Genomic DNA, 27,057 nt, shown 5'->3' on the forward strand with positions numbered 1-27,057 from the left:
TGGAAAGGGCTTTCAGCAGGAGTATGATAAGGGATACACATGTGCAGGCTGCATCCACAGGCAGCGTTCTTGGCCGGCCCCATGCTGAGATTCCTGTCTTCAGGGCTTCTGAATAGAGTAGTGCTTTCAACATTGTGGTTTTGTTTTACAGTCCACACTTCTGTAAACATGTTTATGTATAGTGTAAGTTGCATGGGTCAGAGCTACTCAGAACACTGGCCGACAGGCGCATTTCTGTAAAATAAAGAGTGGAGTTTGATGCTACAGAGATATTTTGTCTCCTTCATGTTGACACTTAATCCAGTTAGCACGTTGCAAGTATAGCAAGTTATATGTTGAATAGCCTACACTATCCTGTGGTCCATTGTTTCATTTCTCCATTTAGTAGCTTATTTATATATTTGTGGGGGTGGGCACGCAACTTCGGGTTGCCAATGCTACCGATGTGAGTTGAGCATTGATTCTCCATTCCATGTGCAGGTTACATGTGAGTGTAGACTCGTCTGAGGAATATTGGTATGTACTGTACACCTATCATAGCTGCTTGACAGGGTATTGTTAACAGTCCATTGTCGTGTAGTAGTCCAGTTCTGTGTATTCACGCGTAGCTCTTGTGCATTTCTGCTATATTGGTATTGAATGTGCAGGTGGTTTTGCTAGGCACAAACACATTTGTGAATTGAGCAAAAAACTGCTATTTTCCAACTTCGAGCAACTGTTTGTGCTGTGTTGGAAAATATCAATTTTTGTGCAAAAGCACACATTTTTGCAAAGCACAAATTTTGCGAGGGGGTTGCACATCGCTTCGAATATCTGAGCCTATATCTTTTTGGTATGCTTTGCTTATTCTATCTAATTTGCAGTATCAAAAGAACATTAATGCTTTTGCCAAAACATTAATTTTCAACCAGTACATTTCGTTTCATATTACAGTTTAAAATGATGACGTTATTGAAGTTATGAAACAGTCATTTCAAAATCCCATATACTGCGGGAAACCCAATTTAAAATGTGTACCTGGTCCGTGCAACCAAAACAGAAACCAGGTTATATATAAGTGCACAGAGCGATTGCACACAGGGGTGGTATTACAGCAAAGTAACCAAGACTGAAAATGTAACCAGCTGAGCGTTGCGAGACGGAATTTTTTTAGCAGCTTATATTTTAACAGTTGCACGTATACACTACAAATACAAAACAAATATGCATATACAACCTACAGAAACAAACACACATTATGCACAATTGCATACTTTTACATTTTACAAAAAAAGTGCAAACAGATTCTCTAAACAAAAAAAAATATGCAGCGACCTTGTAGCCTCTTGTAGACTGCAAAGCGAATGTTATAGTATTGTGTAGATATTGATCCATTTTTTAAAAACTGATTTAAGCCTTATAGCAAATGGTTAAAGATGTTACTTAATTGCTGGATATTTTGAACTGATACTAAGTTTTTATTATTTTATGCAGTGTTCAATAAGATATGTTTACATTTAAATAATATGTGCAAAGGAATTGCAGGATGAATCAGAAATGCATTTTGTGATATTGCAGGTGATACTGTGCATGCTGTGCATACACGCTTCTGCTCCTGCTGCCTTCAAACCAAAACTAAAAGTCTGATGCCATTTGCAAATTAAGTGCAGATACATTTAGGATCAAAAATAGAAGACTCTTATTTACAGAGTGTCCTGGGTGTCTGGAACAAACTGCCCAGCCATGTTGTTGAAGCTGTGTCTCTTGTGATCCTTCAAGATGAGTCGAATGGCCTCCTCTCATTTGTGACCTTTCTTATGTTTTTATTTGGCAGTCTTAATCCAGTCCATAATTGTGGTTATCCCTGGCTCTTCACTGAACTGGCTGGTAACTCCCTGACACTTGGTGAAGATAACCCTGCTTGCTCAGTACTTCTTTTCCTGGACGTCTCACTTGAGCTTGTGTTGCAGTGGTAACTGACAGTGGACTCCTCTGTAGAGATCATTTTCTCTTGCAGGTTCTATTACTATTTTTGTGGCCTTAAGCACAAGATTCAGTACAACAACCTTGTTTTCTGAAGGGGGTTCTTGCTGAATTTCATTCATTTTCTGGTTGCCTGGAATCTTGGTTTTAAGAACATAAGAAAGTTTACAAACGAGAGGAGGCGATTCAGCCCATCTTGCTCATTTGGTTGTTAGTAGCTTATTGATCCCAGAATCTCATCAAGCAGCTTCTTGAAGGATCCCAGGGTGTCTGCTTCAACAACATTACTGGGGAGTTGGTTCCAGACCCTCACAATTCTCTATGTAAAAACGTGCCTCCTATTTTCTGTTCTGAATGTCCCTTTATCTAATCTCCATTTGTGACCCCTGGTCCTTGTTTCTTTTTTCAGGTCAAAAAAGTCCCCTGGGTCGACATTGTCTATACCTTTTAGGATTTTGAATGTTTGAATCAGATTGCCCTGTAGTCTTCTTTGTTCAAGACTGAATAGATTCAATTCTTTTAGCCTGGCTGCATATGACATGCCTTTTAAACCCAGGATAATTCTGGTTGCTCTTCTTTGCACTCTTTCTAGAGCAGCAATATCCTTTTTGTAACGAGGTGACCAGAACTGAACACAATATTCTAGGTGAGGTCTTACTAATGCATTGTAAAGTTTTAACATTACTTCCCTTGATTTAAATTCAACACTTCTCACAATATATCCGAGCATCTTGCTGGCCTCTTTTTATAGCTTCCCCACATTGTCTAGATGAAGACATTTCTGAGTCAACATAAACTCCTAGGTGTCTTTCATAGATTCCTTCTTCAATTTCAGTAACTCCCATATGATATGGGTTTTGAAGTGGCTGTCTGAATTTTCTTTTCTTTTTCTTGCTTTGTAGGCACTGTGGCAGAGGTTATCTTCATTTGATGTGCTTTGATGCCCAACCATTTCAGGTTGTACTTCACCTGAGAAACAATTTCATATGTTTGCACAGTCATTGATAACCTGATAAGCGTGTATGCACAGCATGCACAGTATCACCTGCAATATCACAACATGCATTTCTGATTCATCCTGCAATTCCTTTGCACATATGTCACAAAGACGGCCGGAGTGGGTGGTGTCAGGCCAGAGCCAGGAAGTAACACACAGAGACTTGGAGTTTTGGTGAATCTGAGCGCGTGATCGTGCTCAGCATTTAATGAATAAACAGACAGAACAGAAAATAAAAGGTTTGAACACAAAAACACGGGACACGGCACTATACGCCAAAATAAAGAGACAAACAAAACAGACTAAACAGTGAACAGACAAACGGACAAACACGGTGAGTGAAAACACTAATTGCTTTGCTTTGCTTTACTTTACTTTCTTTTCTCCTCTCTCTCCCGTTCTCCACTCACCGAACACCAACCACCAGTGAGTGAAAACATGCAGCTTTTATGCAGTTGTACCGAGATTCGATTGCTAGTCAATCATTCAATTGGAATCTCGGTACAACTGCACGTGAATTAATTAAAGTGCAATTCCCCGTGCTCACATATTATTACTTTTTACTTGCACGTGATGTGATGTGCCATCCCCGTGCCTAAATACAAAATATACAATTTACACACACGTGAAACACAGACCCGCTTATATCCCGTGTACCAATGCTTATACATCAACATTTACACACAACACGTAACATATAACATACACAGGGGGGGGGGCACTTTGCCACATATACCCCCCCTTGTGCAACGCACACATGGCCTCAATGGCCACCTCCCCCCTCAGTCCCAAAGTCCCGGAAGAGGGGGAAGCAAGTTGTTTCTGGGGGTGGCCATGGTGGAATGTCTGGCACCCCCCAATTCTTCGTGGCTGGCAGCTCCCTCTTCCGGGGCTTCAGCCACACTATCTCCTGCCGCGAAAGAGCAGCTGGGGGAGCTGGTCTCCTGACCTCCCCCCCCTTCTTCATGGCCGGCAGTTCCCCTCCGTGGGGCTCCAGCCACCCAATTTCCAGCAGCGAAACTGCTGCGGGGGGAGCTGGTCTCCTGACCTCCCCCCCTTTCTTTGTGGCCGCCAGCTCCCCTCCGTGGGGCTCCGGCCACAGTGTAGCGACCCGAGGCAAAGCAGAGGCCCCGGCGACCCCAGGCGACGCAGGACCCTCGACGACCCCAGGCGAAGCAGGATCCCTGGCGACCCCAGGCGACGGCAGCGGCCCCTCAGGAGGAGACGGCAGCAGCAGCGGCCCCTCGGGAGGCGACGGCAGCAGCAGCGGCCCCTCGGGAGGCGACGGCAGCAGCAGCGGACCCTCGGGAGGCGACGGCAGCAGCAGCGGACCCTCGGGAGGAGACGGCAGCAGCAGCGGACCCTCGGGAGGCGACGGCAGCAGCAGCAGACCCTCGGGAGGTGACGGCAGCAGCGGACCCTCGGGAGGCGAACTTGGGAGGGGAGCCCCTGGCCATAGAGGCGGCAGCGGGAGCTCCACTTCTCCCTCGCACCCTGCACCCTGTGTGGAGCAAAAGGCAGCCCCAGGTGATGCGGAGCGGCTGGCAACCCCAGGCGATGCGGAGCGGCTGGCAACCCCAGGCGATGCGGAGCGGCTGGCAACCCCAGGCGATGCCAGACAGACATCCTTGGGCGAAGCGGGGCGAGCATCCTTGGGCGAAGCGAGGCGGGCATCCTTGGGCGAAGTGAGGCGGGCATCCTTGGGCGAAGCGAGCCAGGCATCCTTGGACGAAGCGAGCCAAGCATCCTTGGGCGAAGCGAGGCAGGGAGTCAGGACAAGCTGGGGTGCGGGTGTTGGCCCTCTTCTCGTCCTCTGCGGCCGGGCGGTTCTTCCCCATGCTTCCCTCAGCAGCCTATGCAAGGGCTGCTGAGGACCGCCAGCATCTAGTCCTGGTTTTTCTCGTGAAGGGAGAGGTAGCTCCTGCTCCTCTCCTCGTGACGGTGGGGGAAGTAATACCAGCAGGCATTCATCCTCTGCTGGTTGGGGAAGTGTTACCAGCAGGCATTCATCCTCTGCTGGTGGGGGAAGTGATACCAGCAGGCATTCCTCCTCTGCTGGTGGGGTTGGCGGAGGCAGAGGCAGCTCCTGCTGCTCTGCTCCTGCCGGTGGAGGTGGCGGAGGCGTGTAGTCTCCTGCCGGTGAAGGTGGCGGAGGCAGAGGCAGCTCCTGCTGCTCTGCTCCTGCCAGTGGAGGTGGGAGCGGCATGTAGTCTCCTGGCGGCGGAGGTGGGAGCGGCGTGTAGTCTACCCTTGTTTCAGGGGACTGGTGCGGCCCTCCCTCTCTCGCAGGGGACTGGTGCGGCTCTGCCTCGGAAGGGGAGACCAGCAGGCATTCACCCTCTGCTGGTGGACAGGGACCCAGCAGGCATTCACCCTCTGCTGGTGGAGACTGTGGACGCTCTACCTTCCTCTTCTTGGGCTGTGGACGCACCGACTCCTCCCTTTTGGGCTGTGGACGCACCGACTCCTCCCTTTTGGGCTGTGGACGCACCGACTCCTCCCTTTTGGGCTGTGGACGCACCGACTCCTCACTCTTGGGCTGTGGACATTCGGGCTCCTCCCACTCAGGCGTAGGACGCTCGGGCTCCTCCCACTCAGGCGTAGGACGCTCGGGCTCCTCCCACTCAGGCGTAGGACGCTCAGGCTCCTCCCACTCGGGCTGTGGACGCTCAGGCTCCTCCCGCTCGGGCTGTGGACGCTCAGGCTCCTCCCGCTCGGGCTGTGGACGCTCAGGCTCCTCCCGCTCAGGTACTGGAGAGGGCAGAGACTGTACCTCCTCCTCTCCCTCTTGCTCACTGGAAGGCATCCCTCCCATGTCTGCCGCTAGGTACCCCAGCACCACCATGGTGAGGTCACGAACTGATGCCGGGTTGTGCTGTTGCTCCCAGTCCTCCCATCGTTCTCCATCTCGCATCCGCAGTGTGTTAATAACCCAGGGGAGGTCACTGGCGAAGTTCCCCTCGGGGTGCACCAGCCAGTCCCATATTTCCCGGGACGGTGGGGAACCCGGTGGCAGTGGGGGTAGAGGGGTGGCTACTGCCCCGTTGTGGCTGTCCTCCTCCCAGCCCGGCATGTAGGATGAGGGCTGCAGCTGTTGTTGTTGCTGCTGCTGCTTCCTGCAGCTCTTTCTTCCCATCCTCGCTTTTTTTTTTTTTTTTTTTGTAATCCAAGAAACTGCGGTTCCTGCTCTGGCCTGAGTCCTGGAGGCGCTGTCGATCCCTCTTCTGACACCACGTGTCACAAAGATGGCCGGAGTGGGTGGTGTCAGGCCAGAGCCAGGAAGTAACACACAGAGACTTGGAGTTTTGGTGAATCTGAGCGCATGATCGTGCTCAGCATTTAATGAATAAACAGACAGAACAGAAAATAAAAGGTTTGAACACAAAAACACGGGACACGACACTATACGCCAAAATAAAGAGACAAACAAAACAGACTAAACAGTGAACAGACAAACGGACAAACACGGTGAGTGAAAACACTAATTGCTTTGCTTTGCTTTACTTTACTTTCTTTTCTCCTCTCTCTCCCGTTCTCCACTCACCGAACACCAACCACCAGTGAGTGAAAACATGCAGCTTTTATGCAGTTGTACCGAGATTCGATTGCTAGTCAATCATTCAATTGGAATCTCGGTACAACTGCACGTGAATTAATTAAAGTGCAATTCCCCGTGCTCACATATTATTACTTTTTACTTGCACGTGATGTGATGTGCCATCCCCGTGCCTAAATACAAAATATACAATTTACACACACGTGAAACACAGACCCGCTTATATCCCGTGTACCAATGCTTATACATCAACATTTACACACAACACGTAACATATAACATACACAGGGGGGGGCACTTTGCCACAACATATTATTTAAATATAAACATATCTTATTGAACACTGCATACAAATAACAAAAACGTAATATAAGTTCAAAATAACTAGATTTCCATTACACAAGAGTAGATGTTAAAACTTCATGCTGATTTGAACTCGGCTCTCGCCAAGATAAGCACCAACTAAGACGTAGCTTTACAGTAAACTAATGTGATCCATATGTGTCTCCATCCATTTGCGCTTCCTTCCATATGATGATGTAGATATCCTTCTGTCTGGTGTTAATGGCTGAAGTGTAATGCTGGCTCCAGGGATCAGCTTATTTTGCCTCCCTGGTGCATCAGCACACACAACGGTTGCAATGCTGGCTCCGGGGATCAACCACAGTGCGGCCTCCCCAGCGCATCAGCATGACAACTGTCTGGATTCAGCTAAGTAGGGTACATCTCTGGGGTCTTCAAGTGGGCACCTTCCATCTTCAGTGTTTTGTCGACTAGCCCACGACACCTCAAGAGGGCTCGACGGTGATTCTGGCGTCCCAGCATCACCCCCCTCCGTCCCCCACTCAACTCAGCCCAGCTTACTTACCTGTACATCAGCGTTTCTTTCTTTCTATTGTGCTTGAGATCCCCAGCCAGAATCTTTCCGTCTCAACCACAGCCAGTTGCTGCTCCTCTCTGCTGCTTCAGAAAAGTTCTTCACTGTGCGACACAATTAACATCTTTAACCATTTGCTATAAGGTTTAAATCAGTTTTTTTTTTTTTTAAAGTGTGAATATCTACACAATACTATAACATTCGCTTTGCAGTAGAGGCTACAAGATCACTGACGACGTTGATGAGAATTGTAATATTGTGTGAAATTACTGTATTAACATCAGTAGTTTAATATATTAAAATTACTGGTGTTTAATGCAGTCATTTGAAAACAATATTACAATTCTTATCAACGTCAACAGTGATCTATTGTAGATATTCACGCATGTTTTTTAATAAAAAACAAAAAATGAATTAAGAATAGCCTTATAGCATATATGGATAATCATTTTATAGGAATCTATGGGTCGTATTAGTGTTTGCGTTAATGTATTTTAATTACAGTGAAAGAAAAAAGCAGTTACCAGCTATATTAAGTAGGTGTGCTCTGCTCCTGCAAAGTGTGTACTCCACCTCTGCAACCTCTCATCGTAGCGCACAAAAACGTGACCCCCCCCCCCCCCCCAAACTCAACAGCAGGTGTGTCAGCCGCACGAAGAGCACAGCGTGTGGTTTTCACTAAGTCTACTGTGCAGAATCAATGATTTTTTTTTATATGGGTAGCCTAAATATTGTGACTTTCTTCCTTTGCATCGGGACGCGGGACATTTGCTAGGAAATCGGGACTGTCCCGACCATACAGGGACTGTTGGCATGTATGTAAACTTGCGCACGTCTTTAACGCCTACACGTTCTGGTTTTTCTGTTAATGGCTTGTGGCGTATACATAAAAAGAACGGTAAAATGGCTAATAAGTCATATTACTCTCTCTCTCTCTCTCTCTATATATATATATATATATATATATATATATATATATATATATTATACAGACGTGCTCAAATTTGTTGGTACCCTTACAGCTCATTGAAATAATGCTTCATTCCTCCTGAAAAGTGATGAAATTAAAAGCTATTTTATCATGTATACTTGCATGCCTTTGGTATGTCATAGAATAAAGCAAAGAAGCTGTGAAAAGAGGTGAATTATTGCTTATTCTACAAAGATATTCTAAAATGGCCTGGACACATTTGTTGGTACCCCTTAGAAAAGATAATAAATAATTGGATTATAGTGATATTTCAAACTAATTAGTTTCTTTAATTAGTGTCACACATGTCTCCAATCTTGTAATCAGTCATTCAGCCTATTTAAATGGTCACTGTGCTGTTTGGTATCATTGTGTGCACCACACTGAACATGGACCAGAGAAAGCAAAGAAGAGAGTTGTCTGAGGAGATCAGAAAGAAAATAATAGACAAGCATGGTAAAGGTAAAGGCTACAAGACCATCTCCAAGCAGCTTGATGTTCCTGTGACAACAGTTGCAAATATTATTAAGAAGTTTAAGGTCCATGGAACTGTAGCCAACCTCCCTGGGCGCGGCCGCAAGAGGAAAATCGACCCTAGATTGAACAGAAGGATAGTGCGAATGGTAGAAAAAGAACCAAGGATAACTGCCAAAGAGATACAAGCTGAACTCCAAGGTGAAGGTACGTCAGTTTCTGATCGCACCATCCGTCGCTTTTTGAGCGAAAGTGGGCTCCATGGAAGAAGACCCAGGAGGACTCCACTTTTGACAGAAAAACATAAAAAAGCCAGACTGGAATTTGCTAAAATGCATATTGACAAGCCACAATCCTTCTGGGAGAATGTCCTTTGGACAGATGAGTCAAAACTGGAGCTTTTTCGCAAGTCACATCAGCTCTATGTTCACAGACGAAAAAATGAAGCTTTCAAAAGAAAAGAACACCATACCTACAGTGAAACATGGAGGAGGCTCGGTTATGTTTTGGGGCTGCTTTGCTGCGCCTGGCACAGGGTGCCTTGAATCTGTGCAGGGCACAATGAAATCTCAAGACTATCAAGGCATTCTGGAGCGAAACGTACTGCCCAGTGTCAGAAAGCTCTGTCTCAGTCGCAGGTCATGGGTCCTCCAACAGGATAATGACCCAAAACACACAGCTAAAAGCACCCAAGAATGGATAAGAACAAAACATTGGACTATTCTGAAGTGGCCTTCTATGAGTCCTGATCTGAATCCTATCGAACATCTATGGAAAGAGCTGAAACGTGCAGTCTGGAGAAGGCACCCATCAAACCTGAGACAGCTGGAGCATTTTGCTCAGGAAGAGTGGGCCAAACTACCTGTTAACAGGTGCAGAAGTCTCATTGAGAGCTACAGAAAACGTTTGATTGCAGTGATTGCCTCTAAAGGTTGTGCAACAAAATATTAGGTTAGCGGTCCCATCATTTTTGTCCATGCCATTTTCATTTGTTTTATTATTTACAATATTATGTTGAATAAAAAATCAAAAGCAAAGTCTGATTTCTATTAAATATGGAATAAACAATGGTGGATGCCAATTACTTTTGTCAGTTTCAAGTTATTTCAGAGAAAATTGTGCATTCTTCGTTTTTTGTGGAGGGGTACCAACAAATTTGAGCACGTCTGTATATATATATGTGTGTGTATATATATATATATATATATATATATATATATATATATATATATATATGTATATATATATATATATATATATATGTGTGTGTGTGTGTGTGTATATATATATATATATATATATATATATGTGTGTGTGTGTGTGTGTGTGTATGTATATATATATGTGTGTGTGTGTGTGTGTGTATATATATATATATATATATATATATATATATATATATATATATGTGTGTGTGTGTATATATATATGTGTGTATTGTAAGATAGCGGGTTGGGTGAGACAGCAGGGAGGGGGTTAAAACCTCCCTGCGAGAGCGAGGAAACATGTGAGAATGCACTGGTTGTTAATTGTTTTATTAATGATTGTCCGCACCTGAGCGTGATTTGGGGAGTTTAAAAGGAGAGCAAGCAGTCTGCTCGGGGCTGCTGAGGAGAAGGAGGCAGAAAGGGGTGCTCTGCTTCCTGGCAGTCGGGAGTGAAAAAGTAAGTGCTGTAGAAAACCAGTGTGTTTTGTAAGGACGGGGAAACAGCGTAGCTGTCCCGTGTTAGTCAGGGTGTTCCTGTGTGTTAGTTAATGCTCGTACAGAGCTAGGCGTTTGTTTTGTATTTTGTTTATTTTTGTGTTTATTAAACATAGCGCACCAGCGCTTAAAAAATCCAATTTTGTCGTGTTGGGTCTATTTTTAAAGGGGCAACGAACCCGAGTGGGGGCAATCCTTTACAGTATATATATATATATATATATATATATATATATACATATATATATATATATATATATATATATATATATATATGTATATATGTGTATATATATATGTGTGTATATATATATATGTATATGTATATATGTATATGTATATATGTTGTGAGACAGCAGGGAGGGGGTTAAAACCTCTCTGCAGTAAAAACATGTGCGGAATGTTTTCTGTTAATTGTTTTATTGTTAATTATCACCTGCACCTGGCTATGATTGTAAATTAGAGCCAGGTGCAGGGTTTATAAGGAGAGCAGTCAGTCTGCTCTAGGCTGCTGTTGTATGGAAGGAGGCAGATAGTGTGCTCTGTCTCCAAGCAGTCAGACAGAAGTAAGTGCTGTGTCAAACCTGTGTGGTTTAATTAAGTTTTGGGGCAGGGAAACGGCTTAGCCGTCCTGTGTTAGTTAGGTTCCTGTGTGTGTAGTTAGTGCTCGATAAGAGCTACGTGTTTATTTGATTTTGTGTTTGTTTTGTTTGTGTTCATTAAAAATTTAGCGCAACCGCGCTGTCAAAATCCATTTCATTGTTCTGGGTCGTATTTTTAAAGGGGCAACGAACCCGAGTGAGTTGTGCTTTGTCACATTTGGTGGAGAATGCGGGCAGAGTGTGTGGGCACCCCTACGACCCAGAAAATGGATTTTAAAGAATTGATCGTAATGATCAATCGTAACACCGCTGCTCAGAAAGAGCAGACAAAGAAGTGGAGACAGGAGTGGGGGCTACCGGATCCGGAGCCGACAGAGCTAGACCTGCTACTCCAAAAGTGGGAGCAAGCAAGAGGTACCCTGCTGACTCCAGCTCCAGAGCCCAGAGAGGAGGAGCTGCCGCTTCCAGAGCCCAGAGGGGAGGAGCCGCCGCTTCCAGAGCCCAGAGGGGAGGAGCCGCCGCTTCCGGAGCCCAGAGGGGAGGAGCCGCCGCTTCCGGAGCCCAGAGGGGAGGAGCCGCCGCTTCCGGAGCCCAGAGGGGAGGAGCCGCCGCTTCCGGAGCCCAGAGGGGAGGAGCCCAGAGGGGAGGAGGTGAAAAGCATACCTCCACCACAGCCCCGACCACCACCCCTACAGTCCAGTTCGGCGCCGCTGCGTCCAGTCCCTCACCCCTTGCTCCTGGACACCCTGCCGGTCTTCCTGGACCTCCCTGTGCTGGACCTGGAGCCCAGGAGTCTGCAGCACTGGCCACAGCTCTGCCCCTGGTTACCTGCTCCGCTCTCCCCGAGCACCCAGACGTCGCTGGGCTGCTGCCAGACGTCGCTGATGCTCCCCCTGTTAGCTGCTTCGCTCCCCCTGGGTGATCGGACATCACTGCGCCAGTTCCCAGGGGAAGACCTGTGTCCACTGCGGCATCCTCCAGTGCCCCGGCCTACGCTTCGGTCGGCCCTGTTAGCCCGGTGGGGTCCCGTGTCGCCGGTTTGCGGTCCCTTCCTGGCAGCGCCGGAAGGACTGACCCATCCTCAAGCCCGCCCGTGGAAGAGGGCGGCAATGGACATTGCTGGACTTGAGGCTGGGTGGTCTTTTAAGGGTGGAGGGAGGTGGCCGTGGTATGGCCGGTGTCTTGAAAAGACATGGGGGGGGATGTGTGAGACAGCAGGGAGGGGGTTAAAACCTCTCTGCAGTAAAAACATGTGCGGAATGTTTTCTGTTAATTGTTTTATTGTTAATTATCACCTGCACCTGGCTATGATTGTAAATTAGAGCCAGGTGCAGGGTTTATAAGGAGAGCAGTCAGTCTGCTCTAGGCTGCTGTTGTATGGAAGGAGGCAGATAGTGTGCTCTGTCTCCAAGCAGTCAGACAGAAGTAAGTGCTGTGTCAAACCTGTGTGGTTTAATTAAGTATTGGGGCAGGGAAACGGCTTAGCCGTCCTGTGTTAGTTAGGTTCCTGTGTGTGTAGTTAGTGCTCGATAAGAGCTAGGTGTTTATTTGGTTTTGTGTGTTTGATTTTTGTGTTTATTAAAAATAGCGCACCAGCGCTTAAAAATCCATTTCATTGTTCTGGGTCGTATTTTTAAAGGGGCAACGAACCCGAGTGAGTTGTGCTTTGTCACAATGTATATATAGTAACAGCCACGACAACACTGCCTCGGGGCTGTCTAAAACCGCTACCAATGTCTAACTGCTGGATGGCGGTCGTGACTATGTACTGAGAAATATTTTGTCAGTTCAAAATAATATAAAAATAAACTGACTTAAAATGTAGAACAGAAAATATTGGTACACTCACTGAACAGCCTCCCGCTGTGTTGGTGGAGTAAAGAAAGAGAAAGGAGGGCTCTTATACTCTCTCAACAGCCTCCCTCTGTGCTGGTGAATGTGAAAGAGAATGGGAGGCTCTTATACTCTCTCAACAGCCTCCCTCTGTGCTGGTTGAGCAGTGAAAGAGAAAGGGATGCTCTATACTCTCTGAACAGAATCCCTCTGTGCTGACAGGGAGGCTCTTATATTCTCTGAGAGCCTCCATCTGTGCTGAAAGGGAGACTCTTTTACTCTCTGAAGAGCCTCTCTGTGATCTGTTAGCAAATATAAGAACACTCGCTTCTCTGTTCAACCAGCACAGAGCAGAGGGAGGCTGTTGAAAGAGTAGAAGAGCCTCCCTTTATCTTTCTCTACTCCACCAGCACAGAGGAAGGCTGTTTAGCGAGTATAGGAGCCTCCTTTTCAAGCGCAGAAGTTAAAAAAAAGTATTATCCTAAGGGCACAAGAAGTGAAGTTCAGACAAAGCCTGCACGTTGATTTCTGGGTGTGGTTTTTATTACTCAACACTGCAACCACGAGATGAGATAATGTGACTGTAGTTAACAAAACCATTCCATGAATCTTCCATTCGTTACAGATGACTCAAATGAGCAGTTTTAAATAAACAGGTTAAAACACCTGGCACAACGAGGACAAAGCTCTCCATTACCATGCCTTACACAGGTAACCTGAGCAGTGTCTTTTGGGTCATAATACTAGCTGAAAGCGTGCCAGTCAATCGGGGAAGCGTCTGGTTGGTTAATGAGAGGAAATAAGCCATTTAATAGAGCAATTCCACCCTCCAGGTGACCTAGGAAGTGCAAGAATATCTGAAATCATGGCTTGCAAACAGAGGTTGCTTGAACCTAGTATATAGCAGATATATACCATGTATTGAAATAACACTATACTTGTCATCAAACTACCCATGTCTTATTCTGTACCATTCTGTACTGTTGATATACATCACGGGCAACACAGATGACCTAGGAAGTGTAACGTATTTCCAGAGAGCATGAAAACCAAGAACTTTGTTTAATCCAGTGTAGTACCAGTCTGTTTTAACATGAGAAGGCATGTCTGCTCTAACGCGTGCTTCTTTCAGAACTCCACACGAAACCTGTGTAGCAAATAGCAGTGCAAAACTGGTAAGATTTATGTAGTTATTTTGTGAGCTACACAAGGCTTTAGGTAGGTAGGCTGTGTTACTCTATAGTTCAATAGGAATGCACGGCAAGCTGAAACTTGTGTACTTAGCTCTGAAGCTTAAGTGAATCAAAGACTAAAGTGCTTTAATCTCTGTCTCTTATCCCTCCCGCCTGAAAATGAGACAGCGACACACACACACACACACACACTGACACACGCACACTGACACACACAGATTCATTATTTTCCTTTGTTTTCTGTCATCTGCTGAGATCATAGCTTGGCTTGTTTACCTTTGTGAGCTAAACTACTAGTGTTTCTTTGTGTCTGCTTGAGTGTGCTGTTCAAATAAGGTTCAATGTCAAAGATTAATAATACATTCTAGTCACCTTACAGCACAAGACATGATTGCACTTGAGAAGGTACAGAGAACGAGACTGATCTGATCTATGAGGCTGATCAAACTCGATGAGCTATGAGGACAGATTAAATGATCGCTTCAGCTTAGAAAAAGGAATTACATTTTCTTAATGAATCAGTCTGTGTTGCTTTTACTGTGAGTTCAGGAGCTGCTCTTCAGTTCCATGTGCTCTGCCATAGACACGTGCAACACAGGCTAGATCAGCCAGTGTCTTTATATTAAATATCTAGTGCACAGCTAGAGTATTGCCAGCAAAACAAACTTGATCCACAGTGGTAGATCACTAGATGGCGCTGCTGACTCTTACCTCTAAGACACTTTGGCTGATCTAGCCTGTGTTACACATGTCTATGGCAGGAAGCTAGAACTGAAGAGCAGCTCCTGAACTCAGTCAAATCAACACAGACAGATGAAAAACTAGAAAGGCACAGTATTGGAGTAAATGCAATATTATTATTATTTATTAGCAGATGCCCTTATCCAGGGCGACTTAAAATTGTTACAAGATACCACATTGTTTTTACATACAATTACCCAGGTAAAGTACCTTGCTCAAGGGTACAGCAGCAGTGTCCCCCACCTGGGATTGAACCCACGACCCTCCGGTCAAGAGTCGAGAGCCTTAACCACTACTCCACACTGCTGCCCTCAATCAGAACGATTACAAACATCACAAAAAGGCAAGGGGGGGGGGGCGTACTGATAACTGATTTGCACATAATTGACACGCAGCAGCAGCCTTGGGGTCAGGCCTGGTCAGCACTTCTTCCTAGCTTGAGATCTGCGCTGATCTCAGAGAGCTCTGCAGCAGCAGCAGGGTCAGGCCAGTCCATGAGGGACTGGAATGTGTTACCCAGACATGTTGTTAATGCAGAACCGCTGACCCGACTTGACAAAGTTTTGAGACCCATCAGCTGCTTGGAACCGGATGAGTTACTGATGGGCCGATCGACCCCCTGTCGTCCCTAAATCTTCTTCATCTTAGACTGTGGCTACACTGGAGTGTGTTAATTGTAGCTGCAGTCAGCGTGTGTAGTCGTGCATATAATCACAGCTTCGTCACTGGGCCTCTCCCTCTTCCCAGCATTCCACTGTACACTACATAGAAGCTGCAGTTCAGCAGTAGAGCTTCCCTGTGTGTCGGTGACAAGCAGCTACACGCTGCAGTGATCAGAGTGCACTTTCACAACGTGCAGCATTCCACATACCCCGCTGGAAGACAGTTCCTGTAAATGACTTGACTGTGCTTCTTTCATCCATAACCATTCAACTCAATTCAATGACAAACATCTCAACTTGAAGTCTTTCTCACTGTCTTCAAATGTCAATTGGAATACATTGAGAAAGACTTCTGGTTGAAACATTTATGTGAACATTGTGTCTTCTTACCTCTATCCTAAGTCCATCTTCAATGAATTTCCACACTGTGTCCCGAAAATGTAGTGTTAGCATTGATTACAATTGTGTTCATTAACACAATTTATTTTGTAGCTGCTATACTGTACATGTACAGCACATGGTGAGAATTAAAAGGATAACAAAAACTGTAAACATTCACATTGTTCATTATGGTGTATTGGGCACCTTTATATGCTGTTACAGTACTGACATCAATGTTGTTGAAGCTGACACCCTGGGATCCTTCAAGAAGCTTCTTGATGAGATTCTGGGATCAGTAAGCTAACCAAACGAGCAAGATGGGCCGAATGGGGCCTCCTCTCGTTTGTAAACTTTCTTATGTTCTTCTTATGTACTGTACAGCAGGTACGCATACCCCTGGGGGACTTCAGAGGGTCACAGGGGGTACGCAGGAGGGCTCAGAAGTGCACAAATAAAAATGAAAGTAAAAGAAAATAATTATTTTAAAGGTATTATACAGTGCCTTGCGAAAGTATTCGGCCCCCTTGAACTTTGCGACCTTTTGCCACATTTCAGGCTTCAAACATAAAGATATGAAACTGTAATTTTTTGTGAAGAATCAACAACAAGTGGGACACAATCATGAAGTGGAACGAAATTTATTGGATATTTCAAACTTTTTTAACAAATAAAAAACTGAAAAATTGGGCGTGCAAAATTATTCAGCCCCTTTACTTTCAGTGCAGCAAACTCTCTCCAGAAGTTCAGTGAGGATCTCTGTTGACCTAAATGACTAATGATGATAAATAGAATCCACCTGTGTGTAATCAAGTCTCCGTATAAATGCACCTACACTGTGATAGTCTCAGAGGTCCGTTTAAAGCGCAGAGAGCATCATGAAGAACAAGGAACACACCAGGCAGGTCCGAGATACTGTTGTGGAGAAGTTTAAAGCCGGATTTGGATACAAAAAGATTTCCCAAGCTTTAAACATCCCAAGGAGCACTGTGCAAGCGATAATATTGAAATGGAAGGAGTATCAGACCACTGCAAATCTACCAAGACCTGGCCGTCCCTCTAAACTTTCAGCTCATACAAGGAGAAGACTGATCAGAGATGCAGCCAAGAGGCCCATGATCACTCTGGATGAACTGCAGAGATCTACAGCTGAGGTGGGAGACTCTGTCCATAGGACAACAATCAGTCGTATACTGCACAAATCTGGCCTTTATGGAAGAGTGGCAAGAAGAAAGCCATTTCTTAAAGATATCCATAAAAAGTGTCGTTTACAGTTTGCCACAAGCCACCTGGGAGACACACCAAACATGTGGAAGAAGGTGCTCTGGTCAGATGAAACCAAAATCGAACTTTTTGGCAACAATGCAAAACGTTATGTTTGGCGTAAAAGCAACACAGCTCATCACCCTGAACACACCATCCCCACTGTCAAACATGGTGGTGGCAGCATCATGGTTTGGGCCTGCTTTTCTTCAGCAGGGACAGGGAAGATGGTTAAAATTGATGGGAAGATGGATGGAGCCAAATACAGGACCATTCTGGAAGAAAACCTGATGGAGCCTGCAAAAGACCTGAGACTGGGACGGAGATTTGTCTTCCAACAAGACAATGATCCAAAACATAAAGCAAAATCTACAATGGAATGGTTCACAAATAAACATATCCAGGTGTTAGAATGGCCAAGTCAAAGTCCAGACCTGAATCCAATCGAGAATCTGTGGAAAGAACTGAAAACTGCTGTTCACAAATGCTCTCCATCCAACCTCACTGAGCTCGAGCTGTTTTGCAAGGAGGAATGGGCAAAAATTTCAGTCTCTCGATGTGCAAAACTGATAGAGACATACCCCAAGCGACTTACAGCTGTAATCGCAGCAAAAGGTGGCGCTACAAAGTATTAACTTAAGGGGGCTGAATAATTTTGCACGCCCAATTTTTCAGTTTTTTATTTGTTAAAAAAGTTTGAAATATCCAATAAATTTCGTTCCACTTCATGATTGTGTCCCACTTGTTGTTGATTCTTCACAAAAAATTACAGTTTCATATCTTTATGTTTGAAGCCTGAAATGTGGCAAAAGGTCGCAAAGTTCAAGGGGGCCGAATACTTTCGCAAGGCACTGTATATTCTCTAAAACACTGTGTATAGTTATTGAATCTTTGTTTAGCAGCTCAAAGTGAACCGCAGATGAAAAAAAACAAAACCGAATCAAGTCCACATTTTTAGACCTGTACGCATGCGTGATTTCGATTGCGTGGATTGTTATATCGGTGAAGCAGGCGTATGGCGATTGTACCTGTGGAGAGCGCTCTGGGCTGCTTGTGATCTTTGCTGTTTGTTTCTTTTGATTTAGTTATTACTGTGGCTGCATTTTAGTAATAGCAACATGTTGTGAAAAATGATATATTAAATAAACGGGGAAAACATTTGTTACTCAGATTATTCTGCGTTTTATTGCAACTGTGAGCGAACCATTCAGTGAACGAAAATTGTAACGGGGTACTTTAACAGAAACCTCCAGACACAAGGGGTGCAGTGTCAAAAAACTGTAAACGTTCTAATCGAATGCCTTTGTTTCCCCAAAGTAAATCAGTTGTCTGATGGACATGTCATTGCTATTAACCAAAGTTTCAAAATAATAACCAAAGGGACATTATTATCAGCGTGTCTGTTGATTTACATTATATTGTGGCCATCGGTAGAATAGGACCATGATATGCTAACTGCCCTTCCCAAATGATCTTCAATGGCAATGCAATAATGTATTTTAGTAAGAGGCTACGGGAGCATTATCATTTAGTAGGGCAGCAGTGTGGAGTAGTGGTTAGGGTTCTGGACTCTTGACCGGAGGGTCGTGGGTTCAATCCCAGGTGGGGGACACTGCTGTTGTACCCTTGAGCAAGGTACTTTACCTAGATTGCTCCAGTAAAAACCCAACTGTATAAATGGGTAATTGTATGTAAAAAATAATGTGATATTTGTATAATGTGAAATAATGTATAATGTGATATCTTGTAACAATTGTAAGTCGCCCTGGATAAGGGCGTCTGCTAAGAAATAAATAATAATATAATGTATCCTTTGTGCAATATTTATAATATAGTTAGCTACTTTATTTAGCATATACTGTACATTTTTATAATACTTTGAATGTATTAAACTGTATATATTGAAACTTGAACTGAATAATTACATTTGGTTATATTTACTTTTCACAAAACGTTTAAGTTAACGTATTTTGTTTGTCTTGTCGTTTCTGTTGTTTCAAAAAATGCTAGGGTTTTCAGCACAACTTCCAGTAACCCTGGTTTCTCTTAACCTAACCGAAACACGTTGTCCATCCTCCTGTTTGAAAATGTGCTCAGTTTGTTTTGCCTTTCTGTGTTTTCTACCACCAGCTAACTCAGCGCACACAAAATGATCTCCTAATATTTTATTTGTCCAAGACATGCCTTTGAGCCGCACAACCGACCAGCCCCCCCTCTCCTTACCTCTTCCGCACATTCCAGCAACCTAACAAAGTAATCCCGCTTCAGAAAGATCTGCTCCGACTATAACCCTTACGAATTCAAACCTCAACTGAAAAAGAAAATAAAAGCGGGTTATTAAAAATATATTATTCAAATACAGGTCTGGAATTGTGGAGTTGTAAAACTTTTGTTTGAGTATTCCTGTGTGTGTGTATCAATGTGCCATGCGATCCGCCTACGTATCATAAAAAAACGAGTCCCTTTGCTGAACCAAGTTAACAAAAAAAAAAGTTGTCTCGTTTGCGTGGTGTGTTGAAAAAAAAAAAAAAAACAGAACGTTCCGTTTTCTTTTCTGCATGGATTCTTAAAGAAAAAAAATTTAACTTTTTTACTTTGCAATTAACAAAACAGAAACTGAAAATAAAGAGCGTCTTTTTTTGTGGAATACACGGATTACAGAACGACACTGCTTTGAACACCGCAAAAGAAACCGAGATGGATCAGATCAAAATCAAAGAAGCAACGGGATCGAATCGTAACGTTATTATCTTTTTATAATAAAACATATTTTTAGTTGACAGGGGAGAATTATAAGTTACAAGGTGTGTTTATTTAAAACTACCCGGTATTGTTGCCCATTGTGTGCATTTGTTTCCTTTGTTTTATATTTTTACGACTCAGGCGCAAATAACTGTCCAATAACCTTTTTTATATATATGTTTTAATATGTAAGATATAACACATCATAACTGAAATTACAGTTGCAAGAGTAGGTAAATATATAAACTGCCTGATTTATGCTGTTACAGTACAACTGCTTTTCTTTTTAAAACTACATTATCGTTTTGTTTTTAAATTATTACACTTTCCTTGCTTTAATTTGTATTATTAATATTGAACGGTATTATTATTATTATTATTATTATTATTATTATTATTATTATTATTATTTAAATACATATACTTTGGGATTCTATAATATTTTGTTAAAATACAAAAATTCAATGGATCGTTTGGGAAGCAAACTTCTTGAAAAATTAAAACTGACGGACTCTGGCAGCGTTAAATTCAATAGAAAGAAAGACGACTCCTGCAATAATGCACAAAACACGGCCAATACCAAAACGGCCAGTAAAACAAAGAGAGGATCCGTAGCGTCAACTCAGGAGGAACTGTCCGGCTTGAACGGAGGGACTGCCGGGGTGTATCAACAACTCACCCCGGGGAATGCTCAGCCGGCCACTGGGGCTTCAGTTGAGGCCTGCTCGGGAACTGCAACTGGTCTCCGGTGCTCCTTGAGGCGGCCGCCTCTGACCCGGGACTGCCCGAGTGTGGATGCTAACACAGGGGAGTATACAATCACTGAATACGGCCGTGGAACAACCATTGACTCACCAAGGGGCTACTCACTGGAAGCACGACACAGCGCCGGTTTGCAACTAGCGGACTCGAATATTGGCAAAGACTTGAGTGTCCACGACAATGAGTTTGAGCGGGTGAGCAGCAGCAGCCGCCGCTATTCTCTGGAGATGCAGCAACTGATGCAGCAGCAGCACCATCAGCATCACTTAGCAGGTTTTACTCACCGTTTTAGTGGCAGCGAGTTTTATGAGTCACCAATGCCCAATGGCGAGCGACCCAAGCGTCTCTCCTTGCAGGAGGCTCCAACCAAACGTTTAAGCAATGGCAGCGACTTTTCGGACAGGCACAGCTTTTTTTCCCCGCTGCAGCCGCGGCAGTTAGACCCCAGCGCAGTTCCAAGTTATTACCCCCCGCCTTACAACAACGCTGGGAGTGGCAGCAACCCAGGCTTGAGTCCCCGTTCCTCTTACAGTCTCTACGAGTCGATACTGATCAGCCCGCGCTCCAGCTTTGCCAGCACGGCCAGCGGGGGGGACTCCCGGACGAGCGTCAACTTCGAGAGCCGTTCGAGCAGCAACCGGACCAGCGGAATCAGCATGGGCTACGACTCGAGGCACGGCTTCGGGGGATCGAGCGCAGAGAGCCCGCAGTTAAGTGCCGGCGTCGGCCTGCAACAACCTCATCTGGGGTGTCAGTTATTCCACAGTCCTCGCTCCAGCTTGGTCATCGCAGCAGCAGCAGCAGGGTCGAGCGGCCGAGGCGGGTCGTCCGTTAATTACAACCCGCCAGCATATTGGGGAGCGGACTTTGAGATCGGAGCGGCTTTTAGGCACCAGCAACGGGGGTTATATCTTGGGGGAAGCCCGGATAATCGGCACTCATACCCGCCTGCTCTTGGTAGTCCAGCGGCTGCAAGTTTTTTCGAAAGGGACATGGCTCGTCGCTCAGTTACCGGCTACCCGCAAGAGCAAGCCCGCAACTCAGCCGGGGCCCGTTACCAGGAAGAGCTGGCGTATCTGCTGAGCCGAGACCGCTGCTTAAAGGAACACACCACCAAGGGCACCACAGTTACTGGGACTCTGGCTCAAGAAACACAGGCGCTCGCTTCTATTCCAGCTGGAGCCCAGAGTACCCACAGTGCCCCCCCTGCTGCTGCACTGACCAGCAAGCAACAAGGCGCTCTCATTCACCAGGTCAGCTCTGCCCGGGTGAGCCACACTCTCACCCGGCCCCAGGAGCAACCGGCACAGGGACAGCCAGGACGGGAGCCAGGGGAGTCGAAAGAGGAATATTTCGGTGAGTTGTTGTTGTTGTTGTTGTTGTTGTTGTGTTTTTTTTTCTGTAATATATAATTCCTAATTATGACTATTTCATATATAATAATTGTTCAGTAAAAAAAAAAAAAAATAGGGTGACCAATAATAGAATTTAGGTTGTGGGATTTAGTTTGAGTTCTGAGATCTGATTGGGTGGGCTCTTCCCAGCTCTGTCTTGGTAACCTTCACCCAGAGGAGGACTCAGTGCTGTTTTGTAGCCCAGTCTGGCTTGAAAAATGAAATTTCTGGAAAACTAAATATGCCATTCATAGAAGTTAATCATTGGATGCTTGTTGTGTGCAGTTCCAATGATACATCATTGTATTTGAAACTTGGCCATGAGGCAACCTGGCTTTAACTACAGTCTCACTTGTGGACTTTGCACAGTAACTTATTAGGGTTCAAAACTCACACTATCCCTGCTGCACCAAGTCCTGGCTTTCAGAACTCAATGAAGTCTCTTATTGAAATGATCAGGAGCCAGGAGTTTGAGCAATCAGGCCTCCAATAGTAACACTTCTGAGATGTAACTTATTCATGCTGTGTGAGGAGTGCGACCAAGTTCATTCAGATTTAGCAGGGGCCCGATTGCTTAAACTCCTAGCACCTTCTTACTGAAACCCAGGACTGTGTGCAGGGCTAGCAGGGGACTGTGTAAACCTTTCTCTCACAGCCGGTGGAAATTGCACCATGATTGTACATACTGTCAAATGAAATGCAAGCTGTATCCCATGGCCCATGTTAACAGTGTTCTTCACACTGCAATGTCACCATAATCCATACTTGTGTGAGTTTTTTTCATGTAAAGAAATCATTTAGATTTTTAAACCTTTTTGGGTAATTTCAGCCCAAGTGGGTTTTAAGAGGTGTTGCTCCCTCGATTTGCCCATGTGACCTGAGAGAAGGGTTCAAGGTTAGGTTTAAAATAAGTCTCCCACGTGGTGAGAAAGTGGGGCTAGATGCTCATTTTGATGGGGATTGTGGGATGCAGACGGTTCGTGTGATCAAAACAAAGGTGTGTAAACATTTCAGCCAAAAGACACTGCTGGGGTGAAATGACCAAGAAAGTGAAGCAGTAATATACTTCCAGCAAGGCAAGTACACTGAGAACTGAGACCCATGTCCAGGGTTTTCAGTTAGTTTTGAAGTATGTGGCACTTACAAGGTAGTAGGGGGCACCAATGTCCTTGAGGTGCATTGGCACATTTTTGCATTGGGGTCATTCCATACCAACTCAACCAGATTAGTTGCCCAACCGTCTCAGATTCTGCTAGAAAAATTCACCTCGGGGTTTTCGGGCCAGCTGAGTTCAGAAATTCAAAAATAATTTTTATTTTTTTAATTTCCCCTTCGAGCTGTAACCTGGCAAAGGTCAGCCTAAAGTGAAAAAGTGACCTTGACCAGAAAAATCACCCTGGGCTCAACTTGGATGCTACCATTGTGTGTAACACCTCGTTAGACTCGTAATGAAAGGGCTTTCGATAAAAAAATACCAGGAGCACCTAACTCACTTTTGGCAAGTTGCCAGACGAGGGGTAAGTGACAAGTTTTATTCAAACTTAAGCCTAACCCTTTACCCTGTAGGGGATGCAGGTTCTAAAATGTTAGTATTGCTGTAAGAACCTTAGGGACCATGCTTCAGAATTTTGTGAAACACTTTTGGTTTCAAGTCCCCCCACTGGTCATTAACCCCCTCCTGATATTTGAATTTTTGGTATTTCTACCAAGTTTAGGCTGAAATAACTCACGTTGGGGGGTGGCTCCAGAAAATCACAAAATATTTTTGGATAGATGTTGATGAGCTCTACAAGAATCAAGCAAAACATCTTGGTGTCCGCTGATTTTGTATTTTTGGCAGATTTTTGAAGTTGCATTTGTCATGCATTCGAGCATTGCTTATGGCCACTTTGGTGAGGCTAAAGTACCACATAACCCTAACTGAACTGGCGTTGTTCTTCAATTTTTCATTGTCTAGGGTTAGATCTAGAGTAAAAAGTGACAGGGTGTGTTTCCAGTGGCACTAGCTTGGAGCTGAGGGGTTATGAACTTGTGTATGGAACTTAGATTTCTTTGTTACAGTGTCACATTTGAAACTACCAAAACCTAAATTAGATGCGTGTGGCGGAGTGTCCCGCCTCTTTATTTATTATTTATTTTATATTATGATTTATGTTTATATTACGGCGAAGCGCCGCTTATTTGTTATTGTTTTAGATTTTAAAAACCTCGTGAGGATGCGTGACTGATCGATTATTTAACTAGCTATTAATTAATTATTACCCCTCGGCCATAATCTGCACGAGTTTAGTAAGGATGCGTGACTGTCAGCTAGTTAAATAATCGGTAGCTGATCAGTCACGCATCCTCACGAGGTTTTTAAAATCTAAAACAATAACAAATAAGCGGCGCTTCGCCGTAATATAAACATAAATCATAATATAAAATAAATAATAAATAAAGAGGCGGGACACTCCGCCACAATGTGTTTTTAAAAACTACAAATTGATCAAAAAAACCCACAAAAAATAGATTACCATGGTAAACTTATGGAACTTGAGGGGTTAACAACTTCCGGCGTCACTAGAATTTCATGTCTACTCCTACTGGAATCAAACTAAAAATCTCAGTTCTTAAGTATAACTACACAAAAAGGAAAGGATCTTAAACATTTTAAAAGTTGCATGCAGAATGTGGTTGGTTAACAACTGCTATAGAAACCACACATCAAAGTTCAGTAATCATCGCATTTAAAATTATTGAGGCGTGAAGTGGAACGAGGAGCGAGATTTTCTTCACAATGTTCTTTCCTTGTGGTTTCTCTCCAGCAAAAGATAACTTTTTTTTTTTTTTTTTATAGGGTGTGGTGCCAGCCTAGGGGGATAATTGACATGAATGGTTGGCCAATCAGAGAAAGACATTTGCTGCATTCTCATACTGGTCAATCAATCGATTAAGCCTCCTGGGCAGGCACACCTGAAAGTCTGCAGTTGAACGAGGTGCTACACGTGATGGTAGCATCTAAGTTGAACCCTGGGTGAATTTTCTGGTCAGGGTCACTTTTTCACTTTAGGTTGGCCTTTGCCAGGTCACAACTTGAAGGGGAAATTTAAAAAAATAAAAATAAAAATAAAGGTTAGCATTTCTGAACTCAGCGGGCCCGAAAACCCCCGGGTGAATTTGTCTAGCAAAATCTGAGACAGCTGGGTAACAAAATGCCCCTTTTCTGTTTGAGTTGGCATGGAGTGACCCAGTGTTTAAGGCCCTGTCCACACTATGCCTTTAAACCATATTAGTTGCATTTAAGCCGTCTTAAAAGTGCTAAATACGGTTTGCTTCCGCACTACGCAGCATTTAATAGCGTACTCGAGAACCGGACTCGAGACCACCTCAGGAGGTAGCCTCGAGGCCAGTTCTAATTAGATCGCATCAGGTAGTGCGGTTTATCAGAAGTGTGGACGCTGTAATACCAAACTACATTTTTTTGTGTATCTCTGTTAAACTAGTGGGGAAAATAACAAAAACACAACGTTAAATTAGGCGAATGCAAAAATGAAATGCGAGTTAAAAGTAGGATCGGGGATGAACTGATTACGTAATTTGAAATAAATTTAAGAGGACCAGAATTAGGCTCAGGCAAGATATGAAGGTAAAAACAAAGATTGTTTTGTAATTAACAGCTTTTTCTGAGTTTAATTATAAAACAGAATCAGCTCAATTTGTTTAAAGGGACTTCACCTGATTAAAAATAAAACCTGAAAACTTCAAGCCCTACTTGCGTGCGTGCGTGCGTGCGTGTGTGTGTTCGGATTTACTTTTTCCACAGTACTTGCAGCAAGGCAAGATCAACAAGAAGAACAATGGACTTTAGGATAATCGAGGCCCCTGCAATACAAGGCTGTCTGGAAAAATAATTGGTATAAGAAAATCGATGAATACTCTGATGCAAAGTATTCTCTTTCACTCAACATAATTATACCCCCTACTGCTTTAAATCACACACGTTATACAGAGTAGGGTTGGAACAATAATTGATATTATTGATAATCATGATAACTTTTCGCGTTCGCATTTATCACGTTGAAAAATGATCGATTGTCCGTGACCCAATGAAGCAGGAAGCGGCTCTGCATTGAGCAGTAAGCAGCACTGACTGTGTGAGGCGTAAAACATGATCTAAGAACATAAAGTTTGCAAACGAGAGGAGGCCATTCAGCCCATCTTGCTCGTTTGGTTGTTAGTAGCTATTGATCCCAGAATCTCATTAAGCAGCTTCTTGAAGGATCCCAGGGTGTCAGCTTCAACAACATTACTGGGGAGTTGGTTCCATACCCTCACAATTCTCTGTGTAAAAAAAGTGCCTCCTATTTTCTGTTCTGAATGCCCCTTTATCTAATCTCCATTTATGACCCCTGGTCCTTGTTTCTTTTTTCAGGTTAAAAAAGTCCCCTGGGTCGACATTGTCAGTACCTTTTAGGATTTTGAATGCTTGAATTGGATCACCGCATAGTCTTCTTTGTTCAAGACTGAATAGATTCAATTCTTTTAACGAGGTGACCAGAACTGAACACAGTATTCTAGGTGAGGTCTTACTAATGCATTGTAAAGTTTTAACATTACTTCCCTTGATTTAAATTCAACACTTCTCACAATATATCCGAGCATCTTGTTGGCCTTTTTTAATAGCTTCCCCACATTGTCTAGATGAAGACATTTCTGAGTCCACATAAACTCCTAGGTCTTTTTCATAGATTCCTTGTTCAATTTCAGGATCTCCCATGATATTTATAATGCACATTTTTATTGCCGTTTTTATTATCTGTGTGAGCACTGCGTACATTGGGAAGTTAAGTATTGATTTTAAACAATATTATTAGGGTTTTGACGCATGACTGGTTTTCTAACATAAAAACACAAATATTATTGTTTGTAAAATTGAAAAAATGCTAGCTCACTGTAAAATTACTGTA

At 44.0% G+C, this 27,057-nt stretch overlaps 1 protein-coding gene across 1 annotated transcript in view; it reads left to right on the forward strand.

Annotated features, from left to right (window-relative positions):
- The first annotated feature begins 19,678 nt into the window (after positions 1–19,678).
- The window catches only part of LOC117398011 (LIM domain-containing protein ajuba-like), a 29,943-nt gene continuing 22,564 nt past the window's right edge, over positions 19,679–27,057 (forward strand). The window contains exon 1 of the mRNA XM_033997000.3: positions 19,679–22,070. Within this exon, the coding sequence (XP_033852891.2) occupies positions 20,417–22,070 (1,654 nt within the window). The 5' untranslated portion in view covers positions 19,679–20,416. The remainder of the gene's footprint in view (positions 22,071–27,057) is intronic.

This window comes from Acipenser ruthenus, chromosome 54 (assembly GCF_902713425.1).
Source record: "Acipenser ruthenus chromosome 54, fAciRut3.2 maternal haplotype, whole genome shotgun sequence".
Lineage (NCBI taxonomy): Eukaryota > Metazoa > Chordata > Actinopteri > Acipenseriformes > Acipenseridae > Acipenser > Acipenser ruthenus.